The sequence below is a fragment of the Patiria miniata genome, unplaced genomic scaffold, assembly GCF_015706575.1.
Source record: "Patiria miniata isolate m_02_andy unplaced genomic scaffold, ASM1570657v1 HiC_scaffold_18, whole genome shotgun sequence".
Classification (NCBI taxonomy): domain Eukaryota; kingdom Metazoa; phylum Echinodermata; class Asteroidea; order Valvatida; family Asterinidae; genus Patiria; species Patiria miniata.
In genome coordinates, this window is record NW_024037056.1 from 12,581,765 (window position 1) to 12,599,087 (window position 17,323).

The window sequence follows — 17,323 nt, forward strand, 5'->3', positions numbered from 1 at the left end:
AGCAAAATTGCATTAGGAAGTATTACTTCAGCCCGACTGCATCTGGCTAGGAGTCAGAGTTTAGCTTTTGGCTGTCTGGCTGTACTACAGAGCTTGCGATAGTACTGTACGGCCAGATGCAGTCGAGCTTATATTACTTTACCATGATTGCCGGTCACGGCAAAATATCCACTGGCATGACTGGCAGGGCACTGCTTTACCTTGTTTACTTGAGTTGAGTTAAGCTGTTAAATTAGGTGATTAGGCCCTATAGAATTTTTTTTTAAATACAAACTTAATTCAAGTTTGCAAATGAAATATAGCGCAGCGCGATCGACCGATCGCGCAGATCCACCGATCGCGCCCAACACTTTCACAATGGCGATGTCTATGCTATGACTATGCTGCACACAACAACGGCATGCCTGCCCAGTATCCGGACAATAACTTGCATCCTGATTTCTCCCCCCAAAACAATACGAAATACCCAAATCAAGTATCAGCAAATATACAAAACAAAGAAGGACAGACAGACAATTAACTATCTACATCAAGCATATAATGTAGTAATCTCAGTTGTTGATTACACAGAAAATAGAGACGGCGCGAAAATTCGTACTCACCAGCAGAAAAATTATGGCGTCAAGTGACCTTCAACTGTCGAGTGGTGGCGCTATTTAAAAATAGTGGTGGAAATAAATTAAGGCACATAAATTGTTCACGGACAAGTTTCGAGTTGAAAAGCGAAGATTTTTGGTGACATTCGCTGGTCAAAATTACGATGAGCTGATGTAAAAGTTTAACAAGACAATGTTTTTTTTCCTTAGATAAACTTACGGGACATTTCGTTAAAATTCTGTTGTGGAAAAATAGAAATAGAAAACGGAGTTGGCAAATAAAATCATTTCAGGCATGATGAACACAGAAACTTAGGGAATTGTACAGAATTATAGTTATATAAGTTTATTTTTAGTCGCGGAAAGGTTGTTTTCGTGTCCCACCAAAGCCGCACCATAGAGCAAGGACATATTTTTCCTAAAGCCACCCGCAAAAATGCGGGATGCGGCGCGGCGATGATGGGGAAATTTGTGGTTATCACAAACAGCGCCCTCTCGTGTTTGAAATCAACACTTGTACTTAATTAATTCATTTGACGTCGCAACGTCAACGCACCAACATGGCATCGACTTGCACGGAAGAAGAGGAAATTGACCCCAGAATTAAGGTAGGATTTCACCCTTTTAAACAATAAATTTACTCGATTCCTGCTGGAAAATTATTCATTCGGTCACTATGTATTGTGCATTTGATTGTTATGAATTGACAGCACTGAATTCGTTGAGAAATTTACATTTGAAATATGTGTGTGCATCCGAAATATTTTTTTATGGCTTTCCTTCGCGTGTACGTTAGCGGATCGATACGGGGTTGAATGGCGGGCATTCAATGCACACAACGCCGGGCATTGTTACCATGTTTGGGACATGATGCGGCATTTAAATGTCGCCAAATGCAGCACACGCCCATAAAACAAATTCAGGGTGTGAATAATTTAGAGGTAGGAATGATGTTTCAAATTACAGTTATTAATTTTGTATTATTGTCAGTCATTATGCTCATGTTGGTTTGAAGAAAAAGGAAAGATTCCCATATCTGGACATCACTTGACACCCTGTGCACAAACCCTATGAGACTGGTCTGAAAATTTCTAAGTGTTTCCTTAGTAAATACTGCAATATTTTCCCTGCTAAATTTAACATGTTAGGACATATTAATTATTATCACTTTCTGATTGCTGATATGAAGGGAAAAATTAGTGATGGCCAGATTAATCAAACTTCATAATTTGAATTGACAAGATGAGAAAATAAAAAAAATACTGGCGAAGGATGTTATTAACATTAATTTTACAATTTTGCATACATTGTGAAATTTTCTTCGAGAAGAAAATGCATATTATTTGTTTACCACATTACATGTTTATCCATTTTTATTTATTCAATCAAGCTTCCTTCTTTAAAAATTAAGAAAAATTAACCATGCATTTTAATAATCCAAAATTGTATTTAAATAATCGCTGAACATGGCAAATGTTAGCTTTCCCTTTTGCTGTAAAATGATTACCTAATCACTTGGGCAATGCATTTTAGATTCTCAGAAGTACAAAAATATGAATGCACAGTACAGGTACAAGGCGTGCTTTTTTGCTAAAAGTGTTACGAAATAATTCTGATTACGGGAGGGGAATAAACCCTGCGAAAACTCTTTTGGGAGAACACACAGGGAAATTCCCGTCGGACTAGTTTCCTGCATGACATAATGAAGTCATGCTACCAGCTGGTACTGTTTGGTATCGTACGATAGTCGTTTTTTTTGTGGAAAATAATGCAACAATGGATTTCGGTTCCCCATGGTTCAGCAGCAATCCAGGGCAAAGTTTGGCAGCGTAACACTGACAGTGCAATTTTCTGGCTGTGAAATCAGTGAACCGTTATAGTCCTTCACCATAAAGTGAACCCGCTTTTAGCAAGGCCATTGTACTCTTTGACAATAAAGCAACATGGTAGGATGGTTAATTGGAATTCTTGAAGTACACTTGTGTTGGCGTCATGTAAACAAACTTCCGTAGTGGTGTATTTGTACATAGATGTGCGTGAACACATAACTACATGTATGTGGTCATTCTATAAATTTAGCCTACATGTATGTTGGTTTCAAAGTGTGACATTTTTTCCTGTCCACTGAACTTTGTAACTTGCCATTTAAGTATAATTGAGAATGACATCAAACGATTTTCTATTTGTTGCGTAGATTGTTTGCTTTAAGGGAATATATATCATTTGCTTTTGCTGTAATTTTCAGAAATGGATGGAATTGGGGGGGTTGGAAATATATAGCAAATACTTTACACTGACTTTTTTGAGGTTTTGGGTTCGAAAATGCTATAAAAACCAAGAAAAACAATCATTTTCCTGTAGTCTGGTTCCCTGACTCCATATAAGAAGAAACAGAGCAGTTTACATACATTGGGGAATTGTAAGGTCAGGGAACCAGTCTAGCTGGCTTGTACCCGTTCATAGGTGTGTAATTGATTGCAAACAAGTGCGATGGTCAATTGGGGCCAGTATTTGAAAAAAGCCAGTTTTTTTCCAACGCTGGTCGGCCGACCAGCGTTGGAAATTGATACAAAAATACCACTTTTCTTGAAAATGACAGTATACCAGGTGCCATGATTTTACAGGATGCTTTACACTCATTCACCAACAGTCCAGCAAGGTATTTCAAAATGATTTGGTAGTTTTATTTTTTGATGTTTGCAAATGTTGTATTTTCCCTTTAAGGCCAGTTAAAATTAACGTTTAGGTTTACATCACTGAGATTGAAAAAAAAAAAAAAACAGTCGGGAGGGGAATTTTTATATTTTATAAATTTCCACTTGTTTGCGTCCAAAGTGATTTGAGTGGTCCAAAGTCCAATGTTATGGTACTAAATCTAGAATTGTAATCTGTACTTCAGTAGAATTTGAGGAAGTTGAATTGAAAAAAAAACCCCGAAATTTCCTGGATTTGTCCTAATTCCACCTATAGTTTGTGATATGTCATGTACTTTTGTGTTCATTGAATTAGTTATGTATATTCTGAAAAAGAAAAGGTACAAATATACAAGAACGCAAAAAAAATTCTGCCGAAATTGAAACTTCAAGGCCTATCGTTTCGCAATTTTACATATTCTTTACAGTTATAGAATTTTAGGAAGTTAATTTGAAAAAAACAATCTTCCTGGTATTTTCCCAGCTTATGTGGTATCCACCAATAGTTTGTGTATGAGTCATAAAAATGCCCTGGGGACTTTCAGTGTGTGAATGAAAGAGCAAACAAAAGCATTGGCATGTGTACCACAATGGATGACCTTCCATTGTGGGATAGAGGTTGCAGCATGCACACATGCATGTATGGCTATATGGAACGAAAAGCTGCCTGAACTAATCCAAGAACAACAAAAAATAAGGACATTATTTCATTCATTCATTGCACATGTACTTGTATCGGAGCCCTATTTGTGTAGTGCATGACTTTGTTTATAAAATTGTAGTGCAAAACGCTCTGCTTTTTAAAGCTGTTTTGCAATTTGACGCAATTTTGGAAAGTAATTTTTGATATTTTGTATTTCAAAATTTAAAAAACGCTAACTTTTGCATATTATGGGCCTCATATTCATTGGTGGGGAAATTAATGTGGAATATATGCATGTAATAATATAAATTTATTGCACTTTAATGTATTTTGCATCAATGTACCAGTACCGGTATCTTATGAATAAACTGAAACCCCCAACTTACATGGAAAGATGTAAACATTAAAATCTTTTCAGTTAAAGGGAAGATACAACATTTGCAAACTTCAAAAAACGAAATGATCATATTATCACAAAATATCTTACTGGATTATTAGGGAATGACAGTCCAAAGCACCCAGTAAAGTTGTAGCTCCTGGTGTGCTGACATATTCAAGAAAAACTGCATTTTTCCAGCACTGGTCGGCCCACCAGCGTTGGAGAAAACTGGCTTTTTTCAAAAAGTGCTCCGAATTTTTCATATTTAGTTCGTCTGTAGTTTCTTTGCAATTGATTACATACCTGTGAAGACTACAAGCCTGCTAGACTGATTCTCAGACCTTACAATTCCCCAAAGTTTATAAATTTCATCTTTTCAATTTTCAATTTCATCCGTTTCATCTTAAGTGGCGTCAGGGAACCAGACTACAAAAATATGATTGTTTTTATTTGTTTTTTCCAGCTTCTACGAACCCAAAACGTGAAACAAGTCAGTGTAACAATATTTGCTATATCATACTAATCCTCCAAATCCATTTATTTCTGAAAATTGCAGCAAAAGCAAATGTTGTACATTCCCTTTAAACTACCGGTAATCTGTAGATTTACATAACAAGTAACCACACCGAAATTATACAGTGTATTTCTTTACTACAACTGAATTTCAAATTTAAAAGCCATTTTTGTCCAAGCTCCTGCAACACATTATTATTCATATATGTAAATTTATTCACTGATGTATACATGTAAGAGACAACCTTCCCAACAAGGACAAACACCATATGGTGCAGAATATGCAAGGTTTTCTTTAAAAAGAAAAAATGGCCTTCAAGTAAAGTGTACAAATACTTCAGAACATTCATCATCCTTAGCTTGATCACAATGTCCCACAATGTGTGGAACATTGTCCTGGTTATTCCAGTGTAAGTGCCCAAGGGATCGGTTCGCTCCAGCCTTGCCCTTTTGTCATGTTTGTGAACACATTTTCAAGCAAGTCTGATGCAATGCCCAAGGGATGTAAACATATGTAGGCCCTACTGTATAGGGGGAGTGTGGCCTAGTGGTTAGAATTTGTGAATCCTGATCAAAGGGTCAGGGGTTCCAATCCAGCTGCTGGCCATGTGTTGTGTCCTTGGGCAAGCCACTTCGCCCCCACTTGCCTCTCTCCACCCAGGAGTATAAATGGGTACCAGCATTAGCTGGGGAGTAACCTGGAATGGACTGGCCTCCCATCCAGGGGAATAGAAATTTATATTCTCGATTGTTTCATGCCATGGAAACCGGAGATAAATGCCGGCCTGACGGGCCATATTGGCTCGTGACAGACTTTACTACTTTTTACTATTGTATACAGGACTGTTTTGTAGGGCGAATTACATGTTGATACCGAGAAGTTTCACATTTTCACAGGTTATTAAGGAGAAATTATTGTCATCTCTCCCCCACAAATTTAATGTTCAGTCATTTTTTTTTTCCTCAATATTTTAATCTTTTTTCAAGTTGTGGTATAACAACAAAATGATACCCTTTTCACTACATGAAGATATTTCCTTTTTCATGCATTGCAAATCTCAGTATTCCCATTCACAGCTTGAATCTTTCCTCACCTAGTCGTCCCCCCCCCCCCAAGTTTACAAAGTCAAGGTTTCTTAGGTCACAAATATCCGGGAATTCTCGTGGGAGGTTCCAGAAGTTCAGTTGAGTTACTTTATAAAGTGCTGGCTTGCTACATAGTTACAGCTTGCTCTATGGTTACAGTAGCAGGAGAAGAAAGATTACCCCCTACTGAGACGTAGAAATAACTTGAATCGTCATGTCTGGAACTTCTAGGAGATAACTTTTCTGAAGAAAGTGTTGTTCTGTGTTGATATGTGTTTCGTCTCAAGACTGACTGACTAGAATGCAATTGTATGCAAGAAGGTTTTCATAATTAGGGACTTTGTTTCTTTTTTTTTTGGTACTTTATACTTCACAGACTTGTACATTTTTAATTTTAAGGCATTTTCTTTTTAAAAGGCAATGATTTTCTGTCTCAGAATTGTAACTTTTTTGTCCATTTGAGTTAATCATAAATTCCAGTTCAATCATTTGAACTTTGAATGTCAGACAAATATCTGTTTCCATGTTTTGCGATTTGTTGCATTTATGTCTGCTGGAAAAATAATTTTTTACCCATTAGAGTTAATCATGAATTTCAGTTCAGCAATTTGAACTTTGAATGTCAGACAAATATCAATTTCCATGTTTTGCGATTTGTTGCATTTATGTCTGCTAGAAAAATAATTAATAGTAATAATTTGGTAAAAAAAAGTTTGGCAAGTTTTCTTGGAATATCAATTGACAAACCATTTGTAACATTCATAAAATGACACTCAGTTGTTCCTTTTGCACACTACTGTACATAAATGCCAACAGGAAATCTTCCTTCTCCAAAATTTCCACGAAATGAGTCCAAGCTGCCAACAGATTAGGAAGTAATTCAATATGTCTGGAAATATGATCAATGCCAACTGGTAATATTGTGACTCCTGATAGTGACACTGCTTTCTTAGCACTCAGTGTGTTTTTTGCTAATGTAGCAAAATAATTTTGAGGGCCGGTTTACAATAATTTACAAATCAAAAAGGTCTACCTGAAATGGCAACATCTCTTTATGCCTGCTCAATGTACTGTTCAAAAGCTAAAACTTAATAAGTGAAATATAAATGTTAGTCATGAATCCGTCCGGAAATAATTTATCAAGTGAGCCTGAGAATAAGATGCGTCATCATTTACAGAATCTGTCAAATACACCTGTAAGACTTACTTATGTAAGTTTGTTTCATGAAAGTTCAATTGGTCCAGGCTACATTTTGTACATGCGTTTTCTTAAAACCTCCTTTTGTTTGATCAGTCACAGACAGTCAAAACTTCAATCCTGTTCCCCTGCCATGCCTTTTACACAGGCTAGTCACCAACAGTCAGATCATATTTCTTGTAGGCACTGTGACAGTCGAATTCCATCAGCAGACAAAAGAGGTGACTGGTAGGCACAGCTGGCTTATCAATCTCCTACGGTCAAATCATAGCTGTATCAGGTTTCATAACAATCGCAGCCAGTCAAAGCTTTATGAAGGCAGGGAGCACTCAACTGTTAAAAACAGTCACTTGATTTATTTTGACTGCTGGGCTGGCCTTGTTGAAATTGCCAGAGAGGGAGGGTTACTTGCAATGAAGCTGATGATCGAAGTCTAGGCACCATAGACCCTTATCATGCTGCCGCCATTTTAGTCATGTTCCCTGTATCCAATAACAGTACTGAATGGCAATGTTTTTTGAGCAAAAAGGAACCAGACTATTTTTCCTTCAAGCCTCGCTTTGGTTACATTGATTTGAATGGGGAAAAAATCAAGATGGCCGAACATGACAATGGTCTTTACCGATGAACGATTGTTTTATACGTGAACTGCATGTCCAATTTCATTGGGATGTATTATTTACAGGTATATGTGTGAGTTGTTGCATTAAAACATGCTGATTTTTCTTTTTTCTTTTTCACCATGTAGTTGGAGTTGGAGAGGTTAAACACTGCCACAGATGAAATCAACTCCATGGAATTGCAGCTGGACGTAAGTCGCCCCCAAAAAAACTGATTCAAGAAACTGATATAAATTACTCTTTAGTTATCCTCTCATTCAAGTCTTTTTCCCATTCAGAACCTTTGGCCAAGTACTTTGGCTTTTGATTAACCCTAACTCCCTAGGCATTTTTGCTAGGATGCAACCTCAATCCTGCAAAATCCTCCAACTGCCTCCAACTGCCTTCACGTAAAAATAGCACACAGCCTCAATCCTGCAAAATCCTTCTTTCTTTCTTGAATATGGTCCTTGGAGAGGTGACCACTGCCTCAATCCTGCAAAATCCTCCAGCAATCGCTGTCAATACATGTATGTTGAGGCAGAGCCAGTGACATCCTGGAGCAGTGCGGAGGATTTCAAGTATAATCTAGGCCTAAATGTATGCATGGCTGAGCATAAACAACACAAGGTCCAGCCCAAGATTTTGAAACGGTGCATCCTCCGAAATCAGCAACACACTTTTGCCATGTTGCCTCAATCCTGCAAAATCCTCCATTTTGCAAAGAGGATTTGGGAAGGTTAGAGTTAATTTTATTGGATATGATTATCTGTTGTTCTAATTTTGTAAATTCCACTTGGATTTTTCAGGAGGCCAGGGCTTCGTTCAGACAGTCCCTGACCGAGTCCACCCACAGCCTGAACGCCATCTCCAAGAAACTGGGCAGCTGCATAGAGAAGGCCAGGCCCTACTATGAAGCCAGGCAGAAGGCTAAAGAGGTTAGCTAACTGGAATTCAAAAAAAAAATAAGATTGTTATTTGATAAATTGGATCATGTAGGATACTTAAACACAAAATATCAGCGGTATATAAACTCGGCGGCTACTTGGTCTTGTGACTCAAAATTTAAAAAATGCCAAGCGGCGTTGCTTTGTGCTGTGCGTTCACTGAAATTCGCGGTCTCTCCCAATGTAATTTTTTTTTTTTTTTAAAAGCCCGTTCTTGACAAACTCTCAGTGCTGAGATTTGTTTCTAACAGTTTGTGCAATAGACCTTTATCATGCTGCCACCATTTTGGTCATGTTCCCTGTATCCAATAACAGTACTGAAAGATAAATGTTTTTTGTGCAAAAAGGAACCAGACTATTTTTCCTTCCAGCCTCGCTTTGGTTACGTTGATTTGAATGGGAAAAATCAAGATGGCCACAACATGATAATGGTCTATATGCTCCAGAGAAAGCCGTGGAAAATTGGGACTTCAAATTTTCTTTTTGATCTAAGTGTCGTCTTTATTGTCTTTAAACCTTTACATGGGCTAATTGATATATTCTTGATATTGGATTTCCGATATATTCATTATTGAAAATTCTTATATCAACGGTGCTTAGTATTGCCACTCAGAAACTAACAAATTGGTTGGCTTTTTCGTTGAATTTTTTGGCAAACCCAGTGCCAGCAAGAGACTCAGAAGGCAGCCGTTCGGTTTGAGAGAGCTAACAGCATGCTGGCAGCTGCCAAGGAGATGGTGGACCTAGCCGAGCAAGGACTCATACAGGAAGGGAGGAAGTTTGACGCTAACTGGCAGGAGATGCTGAACCATGCTACTATGAAGGTGAGTCTGAGTACAACCTCGACTCCATGGATGCGTGTGCATTCCTTCACTAACCCCTGGCTGTGGGAATACGTAACGACAATGACCGGCTATTCAGAGCATACTGCGCACGTATTTCAAAGACGTACGAACATTTTTTTTAAGACTGCGCAATGCCTTTATGATATGGTTTATAGAAGCCTCGTTTTTTTTCGCCCCCCAAAAATCTGTATCTTGTGTTGTAAAGGGACGACAGGTATGTGCATTTAATGTATATCCTTGCTAAATGACGCGACGTCGAAATCTCATGTTTTAAAGGATCGATTCTACAAAAAAAAAAATCTTCAAGATTTTAGGCACTGCGTCGCGCGTTAGATACGTCGACTGCAGTCCTAATTTAAATGTGGCACTTTTTGGCACATTTAACTTACACAATTCCTGGGGTTAAGATCGTGCCAGGCATGATGGGAACCATAATGGAAACAAAAAATTTGCTTAGCACAAAAAAAAGCCTGGCTTATAAAAGCAGGTTACCAGCCAAAACTCCATGTGATATATATTGCTTGTGATTAGTATTCAGCTGTTGTTTGCTTAGCATGAAAATCACCTGGAGTTTTGGCTGGTAAACTGCTTTTATAAGCCAGACTTTTTGTGCTAAGCAAATTTTTGTGCTTAGCAACGCTGTGAAATTGGGCCCTGATAGAAGGCATTCAGAAAGTGATTGTGGAAAAATAATATAAACATTTTAACTGTTTCTTGGTTTTTTTCTGAAGGTTGGAGAAGCGGAGCACGAGAAGAGACTGAGCGAGAAGGAGCACATGAACACGGCCAGCGAGTTTCACAGAGTGGAGCAACACCTCAAACATCTCCAGAAATCATTGCGGCGGACCATCAACAAGTCAAGGTACCAGACTGCTATACCAAAACAGTGGCTGCGTCGAAATTACATGACTACGGCTTGAGATCATGCATATGTCTATGGCATTGACTGAAGCCACTTCGCATAGCCGTAACCGTAGCCAATTGTAGTTAAGACACTGCCAATCTCTGATCTGCATTGGAAAAATATATGCCATTGGAAGCCAAATTGTCCTTAAAAGTAAAGTAGATAATTTGCAGCTTTCCAAAAAGTAACTGACGAAATTATATGTATTGTTGAAAAGATTAGTCGGTTTAAAGGTACAGTCTGTCATTTGTGCATTTTGTCCGTTTGAAGCAACAAACCTGCTCAAAATCTAAAGAAGGGTGCTGAACAACTAACCTGATGAAGTTTCAGCTCAGCTTCAGCTGTATATTTCGAGGAAAACAACATTCTAGGATCTCGATTTCAACTCAAAAGTTGCTGAATCATGTTTTGAATTGGGCCTGAATTCAGTGTCCGAGACACGTTCTCACTGAGCCGATTGTAGCTACGCGATGTCGCGCACTGATCCAAAGAATTAGAGCAGCGGCACGCACGTTTGTGTCATGTCAACGCTTGCGCGTGCTTCGCAGAATAAACAAAACGAACTACTAACGGAAATTTCCAACGGTGCGTCTTTAGGCCTTCTTTCGTTGGTTTCTTCAAAATGACAGCTTGCCAGAAAGAATAATTTCACAGTGAGTTTAGTCCCATTGTTATCTTTAAATCCAAGTATGTTTTTCAACAATAATTACATCAGTTACTTTTGGGATAGCTGCAAATGATGGACTTTAGCTTTAAAGATGTAAGTGACTAAAAAATGTACCATGCATTGACTATTTCACTTTTTTTTATCATAGGCCCTACTTCGAGATGAAGAACAAGCTTAACCAACAGTTAGAGGTGAGTTTTGCTTTTCTGTGACAAAGGCTTTACTTTAATATGTAAATTACTAGATCTGTCAGTCATCTTAGGGCTACTTCCAAAATGGAATGTTTCAACTGGAATGGGCAAAAGTGGTTTTGCAAATCTTGAAGTGTTGTGAAGTGCAAAGACTCTGGAAAGGTGTTATCATTTGTGGTATTTTGTCGATGTTTTGTTGTCGTTGTAGGATAAGAAGAAGAGAGTCGAAGAGCTCCAGGAGAGAGTGACACGATCCAAGGAGGCCTACTCCAACGCCCTGCACAACCTGGAGCAAATCAGCGACGAGATCCACGAACAACGGCGCTACCAGGCTGCGAAGCTCGGCGAGCGTGGAACGGGCGTGGGGGCCGAGTCTACCCCGATGCATCCTTCGGAGACCCCGGAAAGCCCTACCAAGTACCGCCACAGCTACCCCTTCGACCTGATCCCCTTGGCCCAGTGCCAAGAGACGCCGAGCTCCCCTAAGGGCTTCCTGCCGGAGTTGCTGTGCCGCGACGACACGTACGTGCGCGCGCCGAAACTGCGCATGCTGCGCCGGCCGCTGAGTTTGCAAGAATCGGATCTGTCGCCGCCGGACCCGCACTCCATACTCCGTGCCTTCGAGTCTGTCGACAAGCTCGACGAGATGTCGGACACGGCTAGTTGCTACTCCTGCGATAACCTTGACGACGATATTTCAGACCGCGACAGCGCACTGGGAACACCAGGGCACTCGCGCCAGTCGAGCTTCAACGGGAAGGAGATGTTGGAAGCATCGATCGCTGCTGAAGCAATTCAAGAACAAGAGAGTACCCCGACTGTCAGCTTAGAACATCCACTACAGGTGGAAAGCATCAGCGATGAGCCATCAGAGAGGTCACAGGTCATCCAAGGGTCACAGGTCACCCAAGGGTCACAGCTCATCCCAGGGTCACAGGTCAATCCAGGGTCACAGGTCGCCCCACGGTCACCCTTCACCAAAAGGTCGCCAATCATCACACTGCAGGATGTCCCGGCCGTCAGTGTGGAACAGTCCCCAGAGGAAAGCAACCGTGTCACTGCTGCCGACAGGTCAGAGGTCACCCAAAGGTCAGAGCAGTGTTCAGAGGTCAACTGCCAGACTGCAAATGGAGAGATAGACGAAGAAAATGGGTCCTTGGTCTGAAGGTTTTTTCAAGCTTTTAATGAAAAAAAGGTAAAGCTTCGTATTCCTTGTTTTGTTTTTTTTCAAATCGTTTCTTTACTTAGGACACCGATATACCTTGCGAAATTGACTGAATTTCTTTGGACCAATTAACCTTTTAAAAATTGTGCACGTACAGAATCACTTTTGTGGATACAAGTGATACAAATTTGATTCATATGTTCAACTTTTTCCTTCCATTGGACAGAAGGCTACTTTGAACAGATTGCAATGCTACATGTACAAACATTGTAAAGGAAGCAAGATTTTTTCCCACAATTTTTTTTTTAAAGATTGTTCAATTGGTTTTTTACAAAACCTTGAGACACACAAGGTAGTTTCACTGGTGCCCCATATTGGATAAGTGCGATTGATAAGGTCACCTGGTACCCGGCAGATTCTACCGTTGAACCAATTTTTCAATTTGTTTTTTTTCTGTCTGGTTAAAACTCATTTTTTTAGGGTGGAGGGTGGAGCTTGTTTGTAACATTTATACATTTTGCCATTCATCACTGTGATTCTTGAATTTGGTGATTTTGTGATATTTTGAAATTGTTCAGGAATTCTGTTTTGCTGTACTTACAGGGTTAATGTTACCTCATTTAGTTATGCTTAATTTTGCAAATTTTGTTTTATTACTGAATCACCCGAATATAATGTGAGTTACGAGGGCACTGTAACAATTTTGTTCAGGGTATAATTTTAAAAATCCCGCTTGTTAAAGTAAAGTCCCGGTTCGGCCATACATTTAGGCCTTTTTGCTAGGATGTAGCCTCAATCCTGCAAAATCCTCCAATTGGCCTCATGGAAAAATAGCATTTAGCCTCAATCCTGCAAATTCCTCCGTTGTTTTTTGAATATGGTCCATGGAGGGGTGACCACTGCCTGAATCCTGCAAAATCCTCCGGCTATGTCTGTCAATAGGCTGAGGCAGAGGCAGTGACATCCTGGAGCAGTGTGGAGGATGTCAAGTATAATCAAGGACTAAATTTATGCACGGCTGAGCATAAACAACACAAGGTCCGACCCAAGACCTTGACACAGTGCGTACTCCGAAATCAGCAACGCACTTTGGCCATGTAACCTCAATCCTGCAAATTCCTCCAATTTGCAAAAAGAATTTTGGAGGATTCAGGGCGGTTAGGGTTAAAATACATGTACATGTAGTCCAATTTGTATGGGTAGTCAGTATTGAAAGTAATGAAAGGAATGAACACAATTTTCTCCCTTGCAAATAACGTTGGCGTTATTATTGTACCAAAAATGTCCTTTCATGTACATGTACACATGTAGTTCCTGTACAGTGTGGATCATGGTTGTACAAGTTTACATACGTAGCAATACATTAGATGGTGGCTTGTGCGTAAAGCGCTCGCCTCTCACCAAGGTGACCACGGTTCGAATCCTGGCCGCGGATCACATGTGAGTAGAGTTGTGCGTTGGTTCTCTCCTGTGCCACGAGGGTTTTTCTCCGGGCCCTCCGGTTTTCCACCCTCCGGAAAAATCAAACACTTTCGATCTCAGGCTGTGCTCCGTGGACATATATGGGTCGATGTGGCCGGCAGCCATAGGCGCCTTTACGTTGTAGCCGCGTCCTTCGCAATTCAGCATACCAGCTGCGAGTAAGGATGATTAGCCTCCCAAATTATTATTATTATTAATACATTAGATGGTGCAAATTTGTTCCTACAGGGTTATGTATATTGTCCATACAATAGTGAAAACAGTGTACATGTATAAAAATTAATATTCAGAGTATTTTTTGAATTTTCTGTAGAAATGAAGATGTGGTGTTCTTGTGTACAGATCTGATTAGATGTGTACAGTTTGCAGAAACCCGATCATAGTTTGGTGTACCATTGTCCTATTTTTGGATTGTTACATGTTTAATATTCATTTAAGATACCAATCAGATACTGATGCTGGGTAAATGTGACTTTTGAAACTGCACGTGCTGTAAAAATGTTTATAAAAACTTGTATGTATTGTATTTAGATTAAAAAAAAATTATATCAACTTATCAAGTAGCTGCCATATCAGTATGTTAATCATTGTTGGATTTTGTGGACAATTCAAGACTACGACTGATCTTTTTTTTTTAGAATTAATGCAGATTTCTAAAGTTCTTTTGAACTACATGTTCATGACTGCTTCAAAATTGTCTTGTGGGAAATTCCAGTGTTATGTAATGTCTGTGAAAGACATTTTAAGAAACCTGAAAATGTATTTTTCAAATCTTATACATCCATCATCTAGTAATGGTCAAGGAGATTACAGACTAGGAGTTTGGGATCATTTCTCTGAATCATTCATTAGATATCATGGTTAATTGGCTCTGTCACGGACATTACACTTTCTTTCGTAACGCTGGCATTGCTCCTGTATACTGAGTGTTTCAAAATTCTCATGAAACCACAAGAAAATTGTTGCTTTGAAGAAAAATACTTTTCTGAAAACTTTGAGTAATTAACTTGTTTGTGCTGCATGATATCAAATGAGCTATGTGTAATTGACATAATGGGTCTGTGCATGCTCAACAGAGGGCGCTTTTTGACCAATTTTGAGAGTCCAGTGGGCGGGTAACACTGCATTCGCGTACTGGTTTGTACTTGCATTACGCGAAGTAGCACGACTCATTTTATTCCGATTGTGCACATAGCCATAGCGTCTTCGCGTGAGCGTCGGGCGTCATCCGCAATGCGTGAAAATATCTCTTCCAGTGGTCTCCCCCAACTCTCCATTTCTTACCATTGAGGGGGTACTTGTGCACGAAGCCCATCGTTGATGAAAAGTACATCAGTAGGTTACATTGCATGTACACTAGATTTATAGTTTCTCACATATTGCCAATTCGGGCGATTCACAATGCAGTGCGCCACCAAGAGTTTGCCACAGAGAGTTCATTTTTCCCAGTGCATTGTGGGAGATGGTCGACAAATTCACAGCGCGGGACATTTGAAATTGTTCGTTTTTCCGGTCAGTAGTTTCATATAGCATATGATTCGAGTATATGTTTGCCCTTTTCTTTTCTTTGTATCAATATGGTGATTTTTGATAAGGCGGCAGAACGCTATTCCCAAATCTATAACAAATTAGCTCAAATTGTCTACTGACACTCATTCATATGGGCCATGTTTTGTCGACTGTAAACTTGAAAAGTTGACTCTCCATGGCAAACGCTTGGTGGCGCACTGCATTGTGAATCGCCCGAATTCCGTATTGTGTCAAATGTACATAATTTTTGTCAATATCATAATTTTCAATATTGGTCGACAGTATTATTGGGTGAAATATTGTGTACAGTATCGTTGGTAATGAAGAGTTTGCAAATAATTTATCAAATTCTGTAAAATTCAGTTGGATTTGTGTGGTAAATATTCTTGGACTCGGATCAGACTGAAATACATGTATGCTGATTTACATTTTGGGAAGGCAGCTTAAAAAACTGCCAAATGCAATTTGAGTTGTATTAATGTATTGCAAGAATTAAGCTACCGCAATGATGTGGACAGATATGCCTATGTGTACATGTAAAAGATAATATTCGAAATCGATGAACTAGCTGCAAATTTATAACAAATTCGTGATTTGGAAAGAATGTTGCAACCTGACGCTACATCAGCGGCTGTGTACAAAGTCTATGGAGAGTCAAGACAATTTTTTAAGTATTTCCTATCAATATTGGAAATATTTCTCAGTCACAGATTCATGTCTTATCGTCATTTTTGCAATGACAGACATTCATTGAGATGATATATGAAGAAAAAAGCAGCGTCAGGTTGCAACATTCTTTCCACTGATTTTTTTTTTCTTCTAAAAGTAGATGTTTTATGTGTTTAGTAGTGTTAAATGCCATTTTGTGACTAGCAAAAACATCTCTCATTTGGCCAATTGCTATCCATCTTTTGAATTGCAAAAATTCCATCTTATGAATAGTTTATGCGGTACCCGCTGCTGTGGACATCAGATTCGAACCAGCCAACCAATCCCGTTAGCTCGTTGGTCAAGTGGTAAGACATCTGCACTAGAAAGCAGGAGGTCATGGGTTCGAGTCCCACCCGAGTAATTTTTCCAACTTTCATTCGGGAGGTAACACACTGAGTATACAGTGTTTATACGTCGGCGAAGGGCAAAACCTAATTTGATTTACATCACCCCAACACACAAAAAAAATCCTATCTTATGAAAAATGTAAAACTCATAACTGCCAAAGCTGCGTTTTTTTTCTTTTTCAAACAGCTGTTTTTTTATGGTCAGCTGTTCTATTGGGCCATGCCCACATTTTGAAACAACTGCTGATGATTATTTCTCACAGTGAAAATTTCCTTCTTTTTCTGAAACGAGTTGCCAGGAAAATGACCGGGCGTGGAAGATACCCAGACTGCCTGTGAATCCTGTACATTTTTTGTTGTTATTTATTGATAATAAATGTACCGTCTTTACGGCATTGTTTGCATTATGACTGTTTTACGTTAAAACATTGGCCAAAGATATGTGGTGTATCAAATTGTGATGACGCATTTATTTTTAAATATTAAAAACTGTATTGTTCAGCTATGATGTCTTGGTTGCTTGCTTGACGGACCGCGAACTTGAAAGAATTTTTGAAGAGTTAACATTTAAAATCATATTATAATAATTTTCTTTATTTCATAACAAATATAAAATGTCAGTTTCTTAGTATTCGTCTTTGCTCACCTTGTGTTGTTAAAATAAAGTATAGTTTAATATCAAATGAGAAGTTTACAATAAAGTCTCCAGTGTTATTTCGTTTAATTCAAACTCTCAATTTACATCTAGACTTATACAAGGCCAGTCCAAAAAAAAAGCAGAGTCCAAACCCCAACAAATCTATTTCATATTTTAAAAAAATATGTAG

At 39.0% G+C, this 17,323-nt stretch overlaps 1 protein-coding gene across 1 annotated transcript; it reads left to right on the forward strand.

Moving 5' to 3' along the window:
• The first annotated feature begins 1,083 nt into the window (after positions 1–1,083).
• Positions 1,084–12,455, forward strand: LOC119724652 (SH3 domain-binding protein 5-like). Its single transcript, XM_038195800.1, has 7 exons — positions 1,084–1,204; positions 7,857–7,919; positions 8,517–8,645; positions 9,317–9,478; positions 10,231–10,361; positions 11,219–11,261; positions 11,470–12,455. The coding sequence occupies exons 1-7, from the start codon at positions 1,157–1,159 to the stop codon at positions 12,424–12,426; spliced, it is 1,533 nt and encodes a 510-aa protein (XP_038051728.1). The 5' UTR covers positions 1,084–1,156; the 3' UTR covers positions 12,427–12,455.
• The last annotated feature ends 4,868 nt before the right edge of the window (positions 12,456–17,323 follow it).

Excerpts from the sequence above, each read along its gene's own strand:
- LOC119724652 (XM_038195800.1), top strand. The coding sequence starts at position 1,157 with ATGGCATCGACTTGCACGGAAGAAGAGGAAATTGACCCCAGAATTAAG. Across the intron at positions 7,920-8,516 it reads CCATGGAATTGCAGCTGGAC|GAGGCCAGGGCTTCGTTCAG; the intron begins GTAAGTCGCCCC and ends TGGATTTTTCAG. Across the intron at positions 8,646-9,316 it reads CCAGGCAGAAGGCTAAAGAG|TGCCAGCAAGAGACTCAGAA; the intron begins GTTAGCTAACTG and ends TGGCAAACCCAG.